This window comes from Silene latifolia, chromosome 2 (genome assembly GCF_048544455.1).
Source record: "Silene latifolia isolate original U9 population chromosome 2, ASM4854445v1, whole genome shotgun sequence".
In the NCBI taxonomy this organism is placed as follows: Eukaryota; Viridiplantae; Streptophyta; class Magnoliopsida; order Caryophyllales; family Caryophyllaceae; genus Silene; species Silene latifolia.
In genome coordinates this window covers 176,146,715-176,165,610 of record NC_133527.1, presented here as the reverse complement: position 1 = coordinate 176,165,610, position 18,896 = coordinate 176,146,715, and the positions used below count along the sequence as shown (strand labels likewise).

Genomic DNA, 18,896 nt, shown 5'->3' with positions numbered 1-18,896 from the left:
ATTTGCAATTCACTGGAATCCAACTCCAATATTCAATTCCCATGAATTAATCTTCCGTGTAGTGTTTGGTTGGACAATGTCAATTCACGTGATTTTAATTTCTAATTGCTAATATGCCTTTCCGCAATATTACTAACACCTAATTTGTAGGGGTAAATAGGTAATTTTGAAAGAAATAAGATGAGGGAGTTTCCATCTACCTATGGAGGGGTTGGTAATCAAACTTCTACCTCAGATAGGAGTTGAAAACTCCATTAGAATTGTAAACTCCCTCATTTTGCAATATGAGGGGTAACCAAACAAGTTCCCAAAAAACTCAATTCATGGGAGTTTAGAATCACTAAAACTTAGGAGAGACGGTCTCTCACTAAGTTATTGAGAGACCAATCTTTCGTACCCTTTTATTTATATTTCGTACCCTTTTTATTGTTGATCGTGACATAGTAATTCCGTATCTATTTACATAATAAATGTATCCATTTTATCATTAATCATGATTTGTACCTATTTTATTGTCTTTAGTACCACATTTTCTTAAAATTGTACAATGGTCTCTCAATAAAGCTTATTAAGAGACCGTCTCTCAGGAGACCTACTCATTTAGAATTCTCATGAATTGAGAGGGTAACCAAACAAACACTAAATAACTCTCTCATCCAATTATGTAAGAGGTCTCTTAACAACGCTACTAAACCGTCTTTTTAAAGTTTTTGGGTAATAAATGAGTTACATAAAATATATAAAGGGTATAAACAAAAAGGAAAATGAGTTAGTGGCCAAAGCAACCCACCGCACTTCATTTTAAGTTTTAGTAGTCCCTTACCTTTCTCCTTCTTACCCTTTCTAATTTTCTTTCCCTTTCCCTGCCCCCTTAGTATAGCTGATCTAACGAGTGAAAGACTCAAAGGTTCGATATCGGTCAATGATTTTTTGGTGTTGACCAGGAGTATCCCCTACCGACAGTTGGAGAAATCTCCTTCGGGGTACTGAATCGAAACTCTGACCACTTATTTAATAGATGAGAGCCCTTATCACTCACACCAGTCAACCTCGGTCAATGATGATGAAGCAAACTTCTTAACCAACCGCCTTATCGATATGGACACTGAGCATACCGGTTCAAAATTAAAAAAAAAAAACGTGGTAATGCAACAAGACTACAAAATCATCAAGCAGAGCAGGCGAGTTACCGGCGTCATCTATTGACGCCACACTGCAATAGATCACGTAAATCTTTATTTCTCTCTTGTAATTATTCCTTATTTACGCCTACCATTTTATTCTTCATCATATTTTTGATTAATTTCTTGCTTTATTCTTGTTGCTATTTATAATTTAATTTAATATGTTGTAATTAGCAATTAGCAAGTGTAATTAGCATGAATAGTTTGCAATTTTACTGTATATGACAAACTATTGAATTCTGATTCGGATTTTTAGTAGTTCTTGATTTTAAAGTGCAGGAGGTAATTGTTTTTGAATGATTAATATATGTTTGTAATGTGATTAATAATAGGGAATTTGATGCAGATATTAATCCATACGATTGTTGAAGATTTTGTGTTTGCAGTTTTTAATGTGTAAAACCGTCTTACAATATAATATAAAAGGACCGCCTCAGAGTGTCATTGTTTACCTATTCCATTTTTGGCTGTTCCCTTAAATTGTTTACCTTTTTTTTTTTTTTGAAAATGTCTTTGATGGGCAATTTGATACTCCACCCTCAATTTGGTCCACTTGTCATCCAATAATTGCCCCTCCTCTTTCCTTGGTTTTTGTGCCAAAACCAAAGGTAAACAAATGACCGCCGGAGGGGTATTTTATAATTTGTGTCGTGTTTGAAGTAGGGTTTTGCTTAGTTATTTTACATTGATAGGAGTAGAATTGTTTATATGTCGGTAGCAAACTAATGTCATTGAAATGATCAAATATATTACCGCTGCGTTTTTCCGTTGTTCTTACATGATTTAATACAATTGCTATAAGCATAACTAAAAATAACGCAAATCTTAATCTAATTACCCGGTACAACTTATCGTGGACAGTAAACAAAATTGATGTTTGGGTGAAAGACCGAAAGGTGGTTATAGCAGCAGCAAATAGAACCTTTCCCATATTAGTGAGTCTTCTATGTGACAATCTCACATTATGAGACCAACTTGATTTTTTATGCATTGCTCATTTATTTATAAGGATGATGAGTTGGTCTAATATGTTCGACTGTCTCATATAAGTTTTTGTGTCCCAGAAAAAATTTTGATGTAGAAGTTAAGAAAATTTGCTTCTACATGACGCTTTTTTTTTTTTTTTTTTTTTTATCGTTTTTGGCTTCTGTCGAATTTACTGTCCTCTTTAGTCTATTGGCTTCTTATAGTTTCAAAAATTACTGCTTTTATATCTTCCTTCATTTTCCCTTCCCTTTTGCAGTGACTTATAAAAAAAACTTGTGATTTGCAGATTTTTCGATGACTGAGAAATGTATAACGAATTCCAGATACATATACATGCATGAGACCGGTAAATCACCTCCACAAACTGTTGATATTCACCATGTTGTTGCTAGGAAGAATGATTTGTGGAAAAGCATTGTGTGCTTCTCAGCTTTTGCGTTACTGCTAATTGCTTTCTGTGTGTTACTAGGAGAGGTGTGTTGATGCAATATCTCAGCAACTTTCCTCTCATTAACCTGTTATTTTGATCATGTTCTTACTGTATCTTGTTCAGGCGTTGGTTCAGTTTTTCCCATTGTATATGTGTACTTCGAAGCCTTTGGATTGATCTCTTCATGTGTGGCAGGATAAATCAGCTTCTACACTTTTGTTGTACTCGAGTGTAGGTGCCTTCTTCGTCAGATTGATGCGTCGAAATGTTGTGGAGAAAGGTAGGTCAGTTAAAAAAGCTACACTTGGAAATTGGTATGAAACAACTGTACAGCCGTACAGACATCGCTTTCATTTTTTTTCAACGCACAATACTGTGTTGGGTGTCTGAATCCTCAAAATCAATTTAAATACTCTCATTTGACATCCACCCTGATATTTAAAGTTTAGACAGACAAATTTTCTCATTATTTCCATTGTCATTTTTTACAGAGTCCGTTGTCATTATCCCAGCATTTGGCGTTCAACTTGAAACCCATTATAGAAGGTAATTTTTTATTGCATGCTTATAGTGTAACGCAAGAGCTTAACAAGGGTTGACATTGCTCTCGGATTTTATTTGCTTGCTTGAAAAAGTTCAGGGGAAATTCTATATTATCTGGAGTACTAAGGGTACAAAGATTCAAAAGTAGATGTGTTGAAACCTTTATTACTTTCTCGCCATGCTTCTCATCTATGAGTCAATGAACTAAATATTATGGTTTTGAATGATTGGCGACCAAGAGTGAGTAGTGGATGGACAAGGAGCCTATTCTGCTGCGTACTATACACTTATCTCAATCGCATTCTATCCGATTTTGTAGACAAGTAGTCTCCTGTGCTACATTTTGTCGTTGCTGCCTCCCAATCTTGTGCTGAAACTGAGTATAGAGTGTCACCTATTTTGGAGCTCTTGGAATGTCTCTTTTTATTTTGTGGTAATCTTTTCATGGTTTCGCTTTTAAAAAAATTCTCCCGAATATAAAAAAGGAAAAAGAAAAAGGAACAGTGGGTTTGAATATCATTGCATCCTCGTGGTGGTGGTGGTTTTCTTCTTCCTTTTACACACTTGTTACTCTTCTTACTGTCAATTGTAATCTTGATTTTACATGCTTGCTTCTCCTCTTACTGTCAAGTGTATTCTTTCATGTTTTCGCTTTCTGATTTCATCATGGTTGTTTCCTGGCTTTCTAGTGGAAGAGTTGTCAGATGCTTTGTTCCCATTGACAACATTTTGAAGTCTGTACTAAACGAATGTGTAACACCAGTTACTTGTTACTGGAGCTTAGCTTTGATCCTACGCGAGGAAGAAAAACTAACTCTGGTTTTTAAGGTATCGTATATTTCAAGTTTCTATTTTAGTCTATTCTTTTATTTCTTGACTTCTATGTGATAGTATTGGCCAAGTTTTGATTGCACTGGAACGTAGATACTAATCACTACTGACGATGTCCATGTGACCGATGCTTGCTCAATATGTTCAGGCGTCACGGCCCCCACTTAAGATGCTGCTACCGGTTTGGGAGGCACTTTATGCTGCTACAGAAACAGGAGAAAGCAGAGGCTAGGACTATATGTGAACATGAATTTTGTAGATGAGCACGTCTATTGGCTTTTAGGTGCAGTGTACTGTTATATACGTTCGCTAGCTTGGCTGGGAAATCTCATTTAGCGTTCGACTCTTGACCTAGGTTTGAACCCAGTTAAGATTGTATGCTTTTTGTGTAGCATGGTTTCTTCACAAACAAGAAGCCGATTTTTTCTTATAAAAATTTTAGACATCCTTGCATTATTGTATATGGTTATAATGGCTTTATTCATCTCTGAAAAAAGAAGATAAATGTTGATATTATTGATATTATACCTTTCTGTGTAACTTTGGAACCTACTACTATTACTATTATAAAGATCAAAATTACAGATAATTGTGTATGTCAAACAAGGTAAAAATAAAGCACTATTCACTTACCCATATATACTACGGAGTACTTCCTATTCTATTTGCTGTGATGCATTCTTTACACTCCCTATTCTATTTGCTGTGATGCATTCTTTACACTTTGAACCGAATGAGTTAACCGTCATCCTACAAAGGGAAGAAACAGTGTGTGTGTGTGTGTGTGTGTGAGGTCGTCAGGTCGAAGCACAAGATTGAAGCCTGCCCTCAACGGTACAAGGTACAACAAAGATTTTACACACTGTACAATTTGACGGCAATGGAGCTGAGGTAATTTCTGACTTTGTACCAAACAAGGCGCAAGTTATCTTTCCATTAACAGCCTCTTGCAACATCAAGTCTGTGTTTGGCACGCTCGACATTGATATTGTTCTTATGGAGTCCATGCCATACCATTTTGGAACCCTTACGTGAAGATCCAAGCTGAAGAACCGTCCTGTGTAAGGCCTTCAGATTCACAAGAGGGGCTGTAGTTGGCCTTCCATGGGCACACTGTACAACCAATATTATCTTCATCGCATAACACACATGCTCGAAAAAAAAAAAAAAAAAAAAAAAAAAAGCTATCTGATCTCACCCAGACATAACGTACACGAAACTCACCTGGAAACATAATGAAGTTCGTTTCAGCTCTTCAACAATAAGGGAACATTCAGAAGGAAGAAGCTTGTCCCCAAACATAATAGCACCTTCACAATACAAATCACAAAACAGGAGTCAAGAAAGAGTAAGTGAAGACCGGAACTTCTTCCTATGTAATTGTTTTAGCTCAAACCAAGATTGGAGTGATTGGGAGAGGGGGAATTTATGGATGAAGGAGAGAGTAATAAATAAAGTGAGAGGAAGGAAGATTGTAATGGAAGAAGTGTGAATTTCAATCCATATTTTGATTCAGATTTAGGAAGGAGCAATACAATTCCAGCTTTTCCCATATCCTGCCTCCCAACCCTACTGTTGTCTAAATCTATGTTACTCAACCCTGGCTGCAAGTGTCGGGGTGACACGGTGTCACCACGTCAGAACGTCGGAGACGGCTATTTTTGGGAAAATTAACGCCCTAATGTAAGTGTGTCATCTCGAAGTGCTACACGCAACATGCAATCGAAGTAAAATGTTGAAGTAACACGTCCAAATAAAGGCCTCCCCTCCCCTCCTTCAAGATCATAACGTCCAAATAACCTGTTGTAGTTACGCGTATTTTCAAGAACCTCCCCACTTTGGCTTATTCCAAACCAATTGCCAATACACTGTAGATGTTCAGACAGGTAAGACAGCTACTCCTTCACTCAATTCTTCCTCAAATCTAAGCTATTGAAATGTTTTGATCCCAGAATGAATACATATGATATGAGTAATCACGTACTTTACTCTCCATTCACGTTTTACACATTAAGAATGCAACTGAAGAAAAAGGTGTACAAGGATAGAGATCATACCCCTACATGCTTTGTAGTTTAGGATTCGAACTACAGAAGGCGGAATTGTTGATGATCCGTCAGTATCAGCAAGCTGTTGTAACAACACATATAGGAGGTTAATGGAAAAATTCCCAAGTAACCACTTAAATGAATAAAGAGCAGGATATTACCTGTTCCAGATATTCTAGTAAATCCACGTCTGACAATTTCACACCCAGAACACAAGGTACCTAACAAATCAAACTGTCCATAAGACCGTTGTCTGAAGTCTAAAATATCCTTAGATCAATTATCTGCCCTGTTCCAGATTGCTAAGGCAAAATAGGGAGGATTGATCACTCGGAAGGATGAAGTACGTAATTACCGCAAGAAGTCTGGGATGAGATGCGTGGTCATTCAGAAGATCTAGATTCCTGAACATAGAATAAATAAAAATATTTTAATCACAGTAAAATGACAGCAATCAGTGACTAGTAAGAAAAGATTGTGAAAGCATATGGTGTACAGAAGACTTTTAATTGGATCTGATCAAAGGTCTTCCCTTTGATGTTTCACCCTTTGATGTTTTCCAGATAAGACGAAATAGCATGCCCAGACTTGAACAGAAAAACACCCATTTACCCAGCCTTGTTTTGCTGAGGACACCAGAATCTCTCTGTGCTTACGGACGAGACCAAAAATATGAGAAAAAGAAAGGAATTTGCTGATAATTTATTAAAGGGTTATTTCATGGGAATAATCCAAACTAAGCCTCCTCTTCTCATATTAGCCCAAACTAATGTTTAACTCAGAAAAAACCTAACTACTGCATCATTTATCATTTAACTTGCACCGATCTCGTCCCATCTTTTCATAAACTTCAATGTCGTTTTTATTCACGTGTTTATATCTTTCGTAAATTAGAAAGATATATCACTAGCTGATAGAGAGAAAATATTACTTCGAAAATGAACCCGGCTCCTGACGGAAAATGTTGCATTTCCACCCCCAGTGTTGTATGGATTCAGCATAATTGCACAGCAACTGGTACCCTATCTCAGGCAGTACCTAAATTGACATTTTAATCAGATACAGTTTGCCACAGATGATTAAGTGAGGGATGAAGGTCTTGAAGCCCTCTTTTCTCAAAAACATTCTTACCAATTCTTTTTCTTCTTTCAGATAGGTTATCGACAATAGTTCACCAGAAAGAATCTGAAAATCGAAGTGTCAGTAGGAAATTCAATAATATGTAGATTTTGTAGCATTAAAAAAAAGCTCTATACCTTCTGACGCATTTCTTCAAGTCGAATTCTCTCATCTGCAGCATGCTGAAAAAGATATGAACATGATGTCACAACTTCAGTGGAATTCAGCAAAGTAAACTTCTTAAGACCATCAGGAGAACGATGCAATTTCTAGTTTATGCAACACATCTTAGCAAAGACCTACTTCCCACAATCCCACCCAATTAATATACCTTCAAAGGGTAAGGATTCCAGTGTTAGAAGTTAGAACCCATACATGAAAAAAAATTCCAGTGGATACATAGAGTTTTCTATCATAAAGGGTATAGGTTCACAGCAATCTTTCTTGCCCAAGGTCAAATATGGGATGGGAATTTAAGACGGGCAATTTAAAGCGAAAGCCAAGGCTCTAATCACAAATAATCCCTGCAATTTTTTGCAGAACAACCCCAGGTTGATCAGTGACTCTCTTCCCCATTTCCTACCTACAGCTCTGCTTGTCTTTGAATGTGTGAAACAGTAAAGAGCTACCAGGCACATTGTAAACAAGCATCTCTTTGAAATGAAGCAGAAAATTGCAATCACCCCAAAACCCTAACCCCAGAAAAGCTTTCACGCCTTCATTGTTGTGAACATGCAAAAGAAATAGTGACCATGAGCAGCTGACCTGATCAATCACTGCCAGGATGCCACTTCCTACAACTGGAATGAATTTACTCTCAACCTGCGAAAGCACTTTGGCACTCTCCAAGAAACTTCTGTTGATAGACTTTGGAACTAAGGAGTCGCCAGCAAGATACAACTTACAAGACTGAACATCCAGAATTCTATTTTCTTCTTTAAATTCATCCAAACTATCTCCAACCTGTACCCATAACGTACGCAGAATGCTCAGCAATTATCAGAATAATGCAATGCCAGAATGTGTCGGTTCTTCAACTTTAACTTACACTTCTACAGTTGGTAATGCGCTTCAATGTGGTATCTTGGCAGCCTTCTCGCCACTTGACTCTTGAACTTTCTACATCTTGAACTTCCTTAAAGTATCCTGGAATTTCATAAAGACATACTCAGAAGTAAGAAGATCAGAAGTGAAATAAAAAGTTCCCAAACAAACAAACGGGCACTGAAACAATAAAGATCCTCCAGTAAAACAGGGAAAATGCACGCGGTGCCCTTGAAGTTTCGAATTTTGCCCGAAATACCCAATTTTTTGTTCCGGAAAACTTTAAGCGGTTATAGCTCGTGTCTACGAATTCAGAAAGTGATAATTTTTTTTTTCAAATCGATCATCTTTCCGAGAACTACGATTTGAAAAAAAAAATTGTCGTATTTGGATCCCGTGGCTAGGAGTTTTTGTACGTCAAAGTTTTTTTTACCGTACAAACTTTGAGTGACCATATCTCTTGGTCACGAATTCCAAACACGACAATTTTTTTTTTCAAGTCGTAGGTCTCGAAAAGATAATCAATTTGAAAAAAAAAAATCGTTACTTTCCGAGCTTGTAAACACGAGTTATAGCCTCTTAAAGATTTCCGGATCAAAAAATTGGGTATTTCGGGCAAAACATCAAAGTTCAAGGGCACCGCGTGCATTTTCCGTAAATTGGATTCCAATACGGTCGGCCCTTTGGGAATGTGGTTGTACAAAACCTTCAAAGTTTGGGGACCGGAATTATTAATGTAACCTACTTATCACATGAGTGGGAAAATGGAAGTTTATCTCATCCAGTCATTCCTTACGCTAGACAGCACGACTGTTCAATTTCCCCAAATCATTCCAAATGTTAGCTTTCGACCCTTACAAACAAAAACATACCAACAGTATATCTTGAAAGAAAATGAGCGGGAGGGATAACTATTATCTCAAGGGTACCTTTGTAATCAGTGAACAAGAAATTTGGCATCGAAATGGGTTGCAACTACTTAAAAATAATACAATAAATCATATCTTGTGCCTGGTTAATGATATTGCTGCTTATGTTGCCAAACTGATATTATTGCCATGGCTGATATTATTATTACTTTGTTGTGCTGCGTTTATAAAACACATCTGTAACTATTTTGTTGTTACAATATCATTAGAGCCTCACTATAAAATCTTGCACAGGACCTCGAAATTCTCAGGGACAAGAGAACAAATCAAGAAGAGTAAGAGGAAATTAACAGTAAAGTTGATGCAAACTTCCTTAAGCAGTCCAAAAATTTAGACTAATACTACACCCAATGTTTGCCTGATTATACAAACATTTACAGATGTCCTTTAAAATAATATAAAAACTCAAAATAAAAACACATACGAGTACATAAATACATACATACCAGAGTCATCTGCCTTGACATCTTGAGTCAACATTTTGTCTTGTGAAATAATCGGCTCTCCTTTCAGCTGATGACTGAAAACGCAATAGTGAAAGCATACTAAGCAATGAAGTACTCAAACATAAGTTTCTAAGAAACCAAGTCTAAAAACGAGAAATGCATACTCAGTCCAAAAGTGTGGATCTTCCTCAGGAATCATCTCATCGTCCTGGCTAGATTCATTACATAGTCTTGGTGAGCCACACGAGGGGTTCAGTGTAGCTCTTTCTGCATAAGAAACTAGATGTCATTTCAATTTCAAGAAGACATTGCTACAACAAACATTCCACTTCTCTGAGCTGCAATACCTGACACATTATGAATTTGAGAGTCCGGGTTTAGAACAGGGTTGTCAGTAGCAGGATTCAAACAATCACCTACCGACATAAATCTCCTCCTGCCTGGATAGATTGGAGGAGCTGAATGGCTTCTTCTCGGTCTCTTGGAGAATAGATCGAACTGTTTAGAAGGACTATGACTGGTTTCAAAAGGTTGACAACCTTGGAGATCAATTCGAAGATCTTTACTAATAGATGTGGATGAGAAAGAGTGAGGTGATGGTTCATACGAATTGATGTTACTTCTGAAATCCAAAGGCGATGAAACAGTCTTAGCAATGAGAATATCATCACTGCTAGCAAAGAGAGGGCTCTCAGGATAACGCTTTCCATGACTAGTAAGTGAGCTATCTTTAGTAATGTCGAGAAGTCCCAGAGTTTGACAACTTTGCAGGTCCATTTGGACTCCTCTGTTTATGGGTTCTGGTGGACTCCAGGAGAATGGTGATTCACTCAGCATCATATCACTTGAAGGCGAATTTGTTGCTTTGGCCAACAAAGCGCCATATGCAATAGAGGGTATATCATCAGAACTACAGTTATCAATCGACATTTTCAATGTTCTCCTTTCAACCCCTGCATAGCCACTCTCCTGGATCAGCTTTGTATTTAAAGAGCTCGCAGAAGATAAATTCTCATTCATACACCTATCACCAAAAGCACTCTGACAAAATTCATCTTTTCCATCATCATCACGAATATATAAGCCATAATTTCTCCTTTCAGATGTCCTTTGAACACCATCATTCTTTACAACATTATCAAGATCCCAATCTTTCATATTGGGAAATGAATATTGAATTGGAGAATGCTGACAAAAGTGCTGTTGAGAGTATGATGAACGATATTCACTGACTTCGTCACTCAGATACTTTGGCTGTCTATAAGAAGAACTTGCACACAAAGGTAAAGAATGTGCTTCAATATCTTTCCATCCAAGACTTTTTGTACCTCGTTTTGGCAGTAGCCACGTATTTGCTACATCCCATTGAGAACAAGCCAACTGAAAAACATCAGGATCCTCACAAAGACCATCAACATCTCCACTGCCAGTGGACCTCCTGCTTGTAGCCTCAAAATTATCAAACTGATATCTAGACAGCCGGCCACAACTTGGGGGTGTTTCGAGTGTATTATCCCCCAGAGGACTTCCCAAAAGCAACTTCCTGTGCCTAAGTTTATCTTCAGTTCTGTCATAGTCATGCTTGTACTCAATATCAAATCCACTTTCTAATTCACGGCTCCTAGCACCCACATCATCTCCTGGTATTTCAACCCCCCATCCTGTACGAGAAGAAAACATTTCTGCACAATTGTCATCTCTTTGCATAAAACTATGGCTCCTAGCACCCACATCATCTCCTGGCATTCCAACCTCCCATCTTGTATGAGAAGGATAAGTTTCTGCGCAATTTTCATCACTTTCCACATAATTTTTGTCAAATAGTTCATATTCCCTAACATTGTCACAATCATCATTTCCACAGAGAGAGTACTCCCTTTCTTTCTCTGGTTCCTTAAATTGAAGAGTTTTAGATGTTGATTTTTTGGGTTGTTCACAACTGCTATCCCAGAGAGAGGAGCTGCTCCTGTCCTCGACTTTCATTTCCATGCAACAATGTAAGTCTTCAGAGAATGACTCGACATTCTCAGGATTCTCTGTCCTACGTCTTTTGGTAGTATTTTCACAGCTCTTGAATCGCCAATCTGCATTATAAACCAGCTGATAAATTCATCACATTGGGAGTAGAAGGTACATGTGAAGTTTCAAATACTTTCGGCCTACTTAGTGTAATTTGTTATGAATATGCCACATTCAATACACGATACACTCTTATAGAATTATTAAATAGATTTTAAGTGTCATGATAGACTACACTCAAACCGATTCGCTATTCTCTACAGGTGAAGTTAATTTGGCAACCAGTCTTTAGGTTAATTTTTGTTGTATAAAAACCAATGAGACAGCGTCAACGGAAGTTGATGTCATAGCACACTAACCATATGATAACAAATATAAATTTTAAAGATTATCAAAAAATTCACTATACTTTTTTTTGAGAAAGACGAGTCCGCAGCTAATTTTTCCATCCCATTTGTTTGCATCTCATCCGCTTCGCAGTTAGAGGACTCCCCTAACAAAAAGAAAACCATATGCCAATGTCAATGTCTCTCCGATAAAAGTAGACAAGCAATCAATTACATATATATTAATATACCCTTTCTCTTTTTCTTACTCCAAAAGAGGGCAACTGATTTTTCAATGAATCTGATCACGGGAGTCCAATCCTACAGCAACATAAATAAAAATCAGTCCCATGTTGACTGTAAATTTATGATAAGTTATGCGACAAGATTTAGCATAAGTTATGTGACAAGTAATATAGAAATGAAGAGACAGAAAAGGAAGGGGGGAAACAGTCCAAGCTTATGTGATTGAAAAAACAGATGTGTCCTTGACTTCGAAGTACTGTCCACCCACAATCAACAGAGCAATTGAAATCTTATACATGAAGAGCAATCACTTCAATCATTATGTAATTATGTTTCAGGCTCCCTATTCAAGATCATCAGATTTCAAGAAAACATGCAATCAATTATGGTTTCAGGATTTCAGGTGAGTCGGGTCATCAAAATAAGAGACAAGGTTAAGAACTACACGTAGTCTTGCGCTCAGCACATCTACGAACAAAAATGCACGAGAAACAATGAAGATGGTACCTTAAATTCCACGGACGTCCCTGAAACTCCAAGATTCAAGTCATAAGAAATTCGGGGACAGGCTAGATTTAAACAGTATGATGGACCTGCATGTGACTGAGTTCTCTTCCCTCCCTTGTCGCCCCTGAACCGATCCCAGCACATTTCCGCAAGACAGGTAAGCGCTTTATGTATTGGCCCTTTAACCACAAACCTTGAGTTAACATCTACATATGTTAAGGCCCATCGTATTCAAAGACAGAACTACACTTTGAACTTTACATGAATATGATTTTCAGAGCAATGTCAAAAAAGCTGGATACATATGTATTGAATTGCCTGCAGAACATAATATTCATCTGTGAGAAATCCAGGTTTTAACTCTGACTTGAGCATAAATAAAATCACAATCACATTCAACTAAGTATGGGAGGACAAACCTTTGATGTCAAAAGACTAGAAGGAGAAGAAACATATCCGGTTAGCTTCAATAATCCTTCTGAAAAGCTCAGCTTACATAAACTGGAGGACTCAATGCCAAAATTGCTGCACAGAAGAGATAATGGAGAAGGAGAAGCATGTGTGCAAAGCAATTCATCATCACTGCACATGTACACAATAGAGATAAAAAAATCACACATCATAACCCACAAGATTCTTACTAATGAATGTACAGTGTACATACCTCTCCATATCCACCACTCTGAAGGCGACCTTTGGCTGCACAAGGGCAATCCGGATCACACATTCTCTAACTGCATGTAGAACTTTTTTGGTACTACCAACAAGAATGCATGTACAATATCACCCAAAAAGCAGTAATACAAAAATTTGAAGAACGAATTATGGTAATCAAAAGGGGGAATACCTGGACTGCAATTGCCTTCTACGAACAGGTTGGTTGTAAAATAAATCACGGACAATGACTGTAAACCTTTACACGGTCATTTTCACACTTGAAAAAATAAAATAAAAATAAAAACCCTCGGTAAATTTCTACAGCTCAAACATCATACTCAATAGACGATGTCATACAGAGACAACAGGATTAACAGAAACAAGCACCCCGAAAGACTGTAAGAGTAACGTTGAATGTGAGTTCAAGGGATTTCGATGACAATGTTCTTTGAAGAAGGCTGTTCAAACTAAGCCGACACAGAAATTACAGCAACAGCAACATCAACATTACCTTAGTGACTCGAGGATTTTGCAGATGGTGGGGTACGGAAGGGGTGGGGACAGATGTATGCCAACAACATTACCCCAAACACAGAAATGTATTGCATAATAAAAGGACACACAGACAGCCTACATCAGATGCAAAGACAAACACACATAAACTAAACCTATCAGGAACCAGGGATCTTCCACAGAACTGCCTGAAAATGTGACAAGTAGCACACAGCTCTGTATTGTGCAATTACCTTCGTAAATGAGCCATTTATATTTGAAATTCCAAGTCAAACTATGAAACACGGTTCTTTTGAGCGACAAGAAATAAATCCAGGAACTACACACCAAGTCCATAGCAAGACATGCAGAAAATTGAAGGCAAATCTCACGGTCACCTTTATTCTTATACAGTTTATAATTTGTATATTGGAGTAAATCAATACGAGTAGTAAATAGTATGCTCTATGGACAGCTCTAGACCCCCTAGAAAAAATCTTATGAGCCTGTAAAATCAGGCATACATTAAAATGTGCCAGAAAATGTAGCCAACTAAATAGTTAAATACTACGGAAGGAATCATTTTAGACAACATCGTCTCCCTAGTAAAGATTGTTGTTTGGAATCCTTTAGCCTAAGATGAGTGTCAATGTTGTATAGCTGAGGACTTGTCAAATTTGCTTCAAAACTTAAGGAGAAGATCTCATATTCCCATTTCACTTCAAGTTACGTTTTATATTTACCGTTTCCCGCATAAACTGCAATTATTATCTGAAAAATGGGAACTAAATGATGTTAAAAATACAAGAAAGGACATTCATGATCTGAAAAGGGGGAACTACATGATGGTACAAATACAAGAAAGGAAATTAAAATGCAAGTTTGGAACATCGCCATATAAAGGGATAAGGCATTACCAGTTGTGCCAACATCTTGCTTATCGTCAATGCTGAGATACAGACATCTGCGACCCTGAAGAAGAAACTGAGAATTAGCAAATGACAAGTTGAATATTAAACAAATGACAAGTTGCCTTGGCTATCAAGACTCAGTAGAACAAGAAACTGAGAAATTAGCAAATACTTGCCTTCATAACTTTCCGATACCCATTAGGCCTGCCTTGAATTTTTGTTAGAATCTCAATTAAAGATATATCAGCAATAGAACACAACACCTCTCCACGAAATCCAAAGCTTCCCACAGAATCATCTTCCTTGTTCAAATGATCGACTTTCGATGTTGCTGTATAAAAAAGATCACAATCATCTGCCAAAAGTGCAACAAGTCTTCTACAAAGAGACAACGGACTACTTAAAAACAACAATCGAGAGACCTCCTCCAAAACTGTTTTTCAGAAGCGAAATCTTAAATGAGATAATCATCTTTGGCCCAACAAGAGGCTACAAGAGAGAACTCATAATATAAGATTGGCGACCCTTCATTTATCAATGAAATCATATTTATGATCATCAAGGAAGTGAAAGTCACTTATCCCAAAATTGCCTACTACCAAGCCTTGCAGTCACGTTCCCCCAATAAATAAAGCAACAATAAGAACACGGGTTACCTTTTCTTGGATAATAAGGAGCGGAAGCTTCAACATAATAATACTCCGTAGTAATTTTATTACATATAGGGAAAAGCATTTGAATTATCTACCGTGTTAAGTGAACTCCAGGTTCTAATTTCCTGTTTTTCTTGGTTCAAAATAGGATTGCACAAAGCATTCGGTCATATCTTGTTTCCTATGCTAATCCATAAAACTCACTCCCTATTCAGAGTTATAGGTTGGTCTTATCCACTAACAACTGGATCAAAAATCCAAGATTCGCTTGATGGTACAAAAAATTGTTTTATGCGCACCTTTTCTTTATTCTCTCGCATTTTCTTTATCCTTGCACAATCTAAATGACAAAAGCAAAGGTTCCCAAAGATGTGTCATGTGTGTACCCTTCTCGGACTATATAATCCTTACAAAAAAAAAACCGTGATTACCATATCTTTCTCCCAGCAACATCAATCCATCCCGGTCAATGCCAGAACCTGCATAGGCGCATAACCAACACATATTCAAGAGTTACTTTCACTAACAAGGTGTTCCATCTTTGAAAACATAAATAGGATAACGCTACCAACCATCATCTTCTACTTTGATATAGCCATTGTTGACACCTACCAAGATTGCTACCTGAAGAGCAGCACAAATCCATGCTTGGTTAAAGTTGCTTTACAACGGGGTAAGAGACAGTAAGATAGCATACTCAACAGAGTTCAGATCCAACACCATAGACTACAAAGATATGGATGGAAGTCCATGCAGACAAGACGAGCTCTTTGCATAATGTAACAGAAGATGGAAGCTGGTGAGTATTTTATTCGATTGTTAACTTATCAATAAAGCCTAACTATGGGGATGATTTAGCGGCTAAAATCGCCCATGTAAACTCTAAAACGAGTAATACATGTAGCAACAACCTAAATATCCCGCATGTAACTTAAAAACACCTACAAGTGTCGGACATGAATCATTGTCGACTCGTGCAGCTACTTATGGAAATCGGTCACGTTTTGGTGTAAAATGAATTGTTGAAGTGTCCTGCATGAATATCGGAGACTTGTACATGCAACATGCTACCAGACTAAAGTATCGAAGTAACATAGGATATCTCCACTAAAAAACATTGATGATTTCGATCAGCTAATTGATAACGTATGGAGTTATGGTGCTAATGTCAAATGCTACAATGGCCAAAGTGGGAAGCCACAACATCATTAGTTCCGGTCTCCTGGAGTTTGATTAGTGTTATAGGAAACCAAATTAGGAAAAAAGAAAAGGTAATATGGTTGCTGGTTGTACCTATTCCACCCACAGTGTTCGCTGACCTATTAGAGTTACGATTTGCAAGAAGATAATTATGATAATTATTTCACTTCATTGCATTTTTACACATTCAATTAGTACCTTTATTCATAGCTCGGTCATTGAGAGGAAACTTTACTCCCCAGTCCCCCCATATCACTCAGGTAATCTCTTTATTCATAACTCTCCTCATATAAAAGAGCAAACATGGCTAACCCGATGAAACAGAGGGAGTACAAAGAGGGTCTATACACACTATTCCTGGTTTATTTTTCCTAATAAGTTTTCAGAGATGAAACAGCCATTAATATTTATCAGGGTCCATTAGAAACAGCAGTTAGCAGCAAAGACAGGAAAGACGAAACTCACCTTTTTTGCACTAGCGTCCAGACTGTTATATACGAGTTCTTCGACAACAGTTGACAGGGAACTGATGATAAACCCAGATCGCACAGTGCTTAGAACTGTCTCTGACAAAGGCTTTATGCTAGCCATCAAGATCGCCAGCAATTAATCAACCCTTTCAGCCATACGATCTGCAAATTTAAATAAAATACTGAAAATTCACAAAGGGAAAAAATGATACGCTTAATAGAGATATTTCACTTAACCCACTGACATCAGAGTGAACTAGAACTGTGATTTTCAGTTAACCGCGTCAACCAACTGCCTTTCCTGATGATAATTTAATTGCAGTTGACAGTTTTGACTCACAAAATGCCTTCAAGTCCTACATACAGAACACTAGGAAAGACAAATCCAAATGATCGATCTAGCTGTACAACCTTTTCTACCCCTAGTCATTTTCATAGATATTCTTCTAATTTCGAACTTCACGTATTCCTTCTTTTCGTCATACTCGATTACCAAAGGAAGAAAACATAGATCCTTACATTAAAAGGAACATAGAATCGAATAGTTAACTCATGAATTCACAGGCTAGATACAAAACACACAACTGGGTAATCCCAAATGATTGCCCTACCTACAAAAGCAGAGAATAACTCGCAATATTGCACAATTTGATTGCTCATCAAAACCCTAACCCTTAACCCACAAAATTGTTAAACTTGTTCCTCAATCAACCATTTCCAAACAAAAACCCCATGTCAAATTCGCTATCATTTCCCCTACTCGAACTCTCCGTATCCAAAATTTTCGTAGCTCAAACCACTATATACTCACGCACTGCCCACATCTTCAGAATTAACCCACATTGAAAATAGTCTAAATAGACAATCTCGTAAAACAATCGACAACGCGAATCGAAATAAATTACTAAAATGGGGGCGGATTCGGGGAATACCAAATGCATACAGGTACAAATACAATACAATGCAATACATCCAGAATATTACTCAAAAAAATACAAGAAACAGAAAAACCACGAGGGTTAAAAAATGAAAATAGAAGAAATAATTAAAGTTCATAAGAGAGAGAGAGATTAAGGAATTACGCGTCCGAAATATTGAAATGTTGTTTATTGCGATCAGTAGCTGTTGTTCTTCAGGTTTGTGTATTCGATTTTCTAGGGTTTTGGATGATTTGGTCCTCAGTTTTTTTGGGGCTTTTTTTGGGCGGGAAAAGTCGGTTTGGGGGTAACAACAACAAATGTTATATACTCGTAAGTCGTTGTCGGTCGGGAGATTGAGGCCTGGACCCGCTTGTTGGTTACCTCTTTGTTTCAAAGGAGCGCACCACATAAGAATTGAATCCTCAACCTCATCCCCTAGAGAATAAAAATTCTCTTAGTTTTCTTCTAAAAGACATCTAACTAAATAAGGTAACAAGTAAAAAAAAATTTCATTACATTATTATCTTTCCAATTAATATATGCTTATAATTAAACTCTAATCTTTTAATTAAAATTTATATTTGTGACTTTTTTCATTAAAATGCATAATTTATTATGCAATCATTTCCATTTCCATATATACTATTTTTCATCAGTTACACTCTAAAATTACGCAAACATGTTTCTTATGCAGTCTTTAACATAATTATTGTCATCACTTACACCCTAAAATTACGTAAATCTGTTTCTTATATTATCTTTCATCAGTTACAATCTAAATATGGTGTATATTTTAAAGGACGTAATAATTTTTATGTATTTTTTTAGTTAAAAATAAAAAAAAAACATTAGTCTAATTATTCGTAATTCGTCTTTATAAGTGCGCAGCATACTATTTTTACCTGTTTTTGTCATAAAGTTTATACGCGTTTAA

The 18,896-nt window shown here is 37.1% G+C and overlaps 2 protein-coding genes across 6 annotated transcripts; one reads left to right on the top strand and one right to left on the bottom strand.

Annotated features, from left to right (window-relative positions):
- Positions 1-836: 836 nt before the first annotated feature.
- Positions 837-4,489, top strand: LOC141643446 (uncharacterized). 2 transcript variants are annotated; one of them, XM_074452613.1, is made up of 6 exons: positions 837-1,227; positions 2,458-2,645; positions 2,797-2,881; positions 3,093-3,147; positions 3,834-3,972; positions 4,124-4,489. In XM_074452613.1, exons 2-6 carry the CDS (start codon positions 2,466-2,468, stop codon positions 4,205-4,207), a joined length of 543 nt encoding a protein of 180 aa, XP_074308714.1. In that variant the 5' UTR covers positions 837-1,227; positions 2,458-2,465; the 3' UTR covers positions 4,208-4,489. The 2 variants fall into 2 exon arrangements, with proteins under 2 accessions (XP_074308714.1, XP_074308715.1); XM_074452614.1 differs by having other exon boundaries at positions 1,189-1,227; positions 2,458-2,517.
- A 15-nt stretch (positions 4,490-4,504) lies between these two features.
- Positions 4,505-18,378, bottom strand: LOC141643445 (DNA mismatch repair protein MLH3). 4 transcript variants are annotated; one of them, XM_074452610.1, is made up of 26 exons: positions 18,125-18,257; positions 17,038-17,204; positions 15,945-15,996; positions 15,804-15,851; positions 14,896-15,050; positions 14,726-14,780; positions 13,507-13,564; positions 13,324-13,416; positions 13,079-13,241; positions 12,962-12,977; positions 12,660-12,865; positions 12,158-12,227; positions 11,990-12,073; positions 9,909-11,645; positions 9,726-9,828; positions 9,562-9,635; positions 8,191-8,288; positions 7,908-8,105; positions 7,280-7,324; positions 7,155-7,208; positions 6,955-7,061; positions 6,379-6,427; positions 6,185-6,244; positions 6,033-6,105; positions 5,200-5,285; positions 4,565-5,088 (listed from the first exon to the last, which is right to left on the bottom strand). In XM_074452610.1, exons 2-26 carry the CDS (start codon positions 17,161-17,163, stop codon positions 4,912-4,914), a joined length of 3,987 nt encoding a protein of 1,328 aa, XP_074308711.1. In that variant the 5' UTR covers positions 17,164-17,204; positions 18,125-18,257; the 3' UTR covers positions 4,565-4,911. The 4 variants fall into 4 exon arrangements, with proteins under 4 accessions (XP_074308710.1, XP_074308712.1, XP_074308711.1 ...); XM_074452609.1 differs by lacking the exon at positions 12,962-12,977 and having other exon boundaries at positions 4,505-5,088; positions 13,060-13,241; positions 18,125-18,378; XM_074452611.1 differs by lacking the exon at positions 12,962-12,977 and having other exon boundaries at positions 4,505-5,088; positions 12,176-12,227; positions 13,060-13,241.
- Between the last annotated feature and the right edge of the window lie 518 nt (positions 18,379-18,896).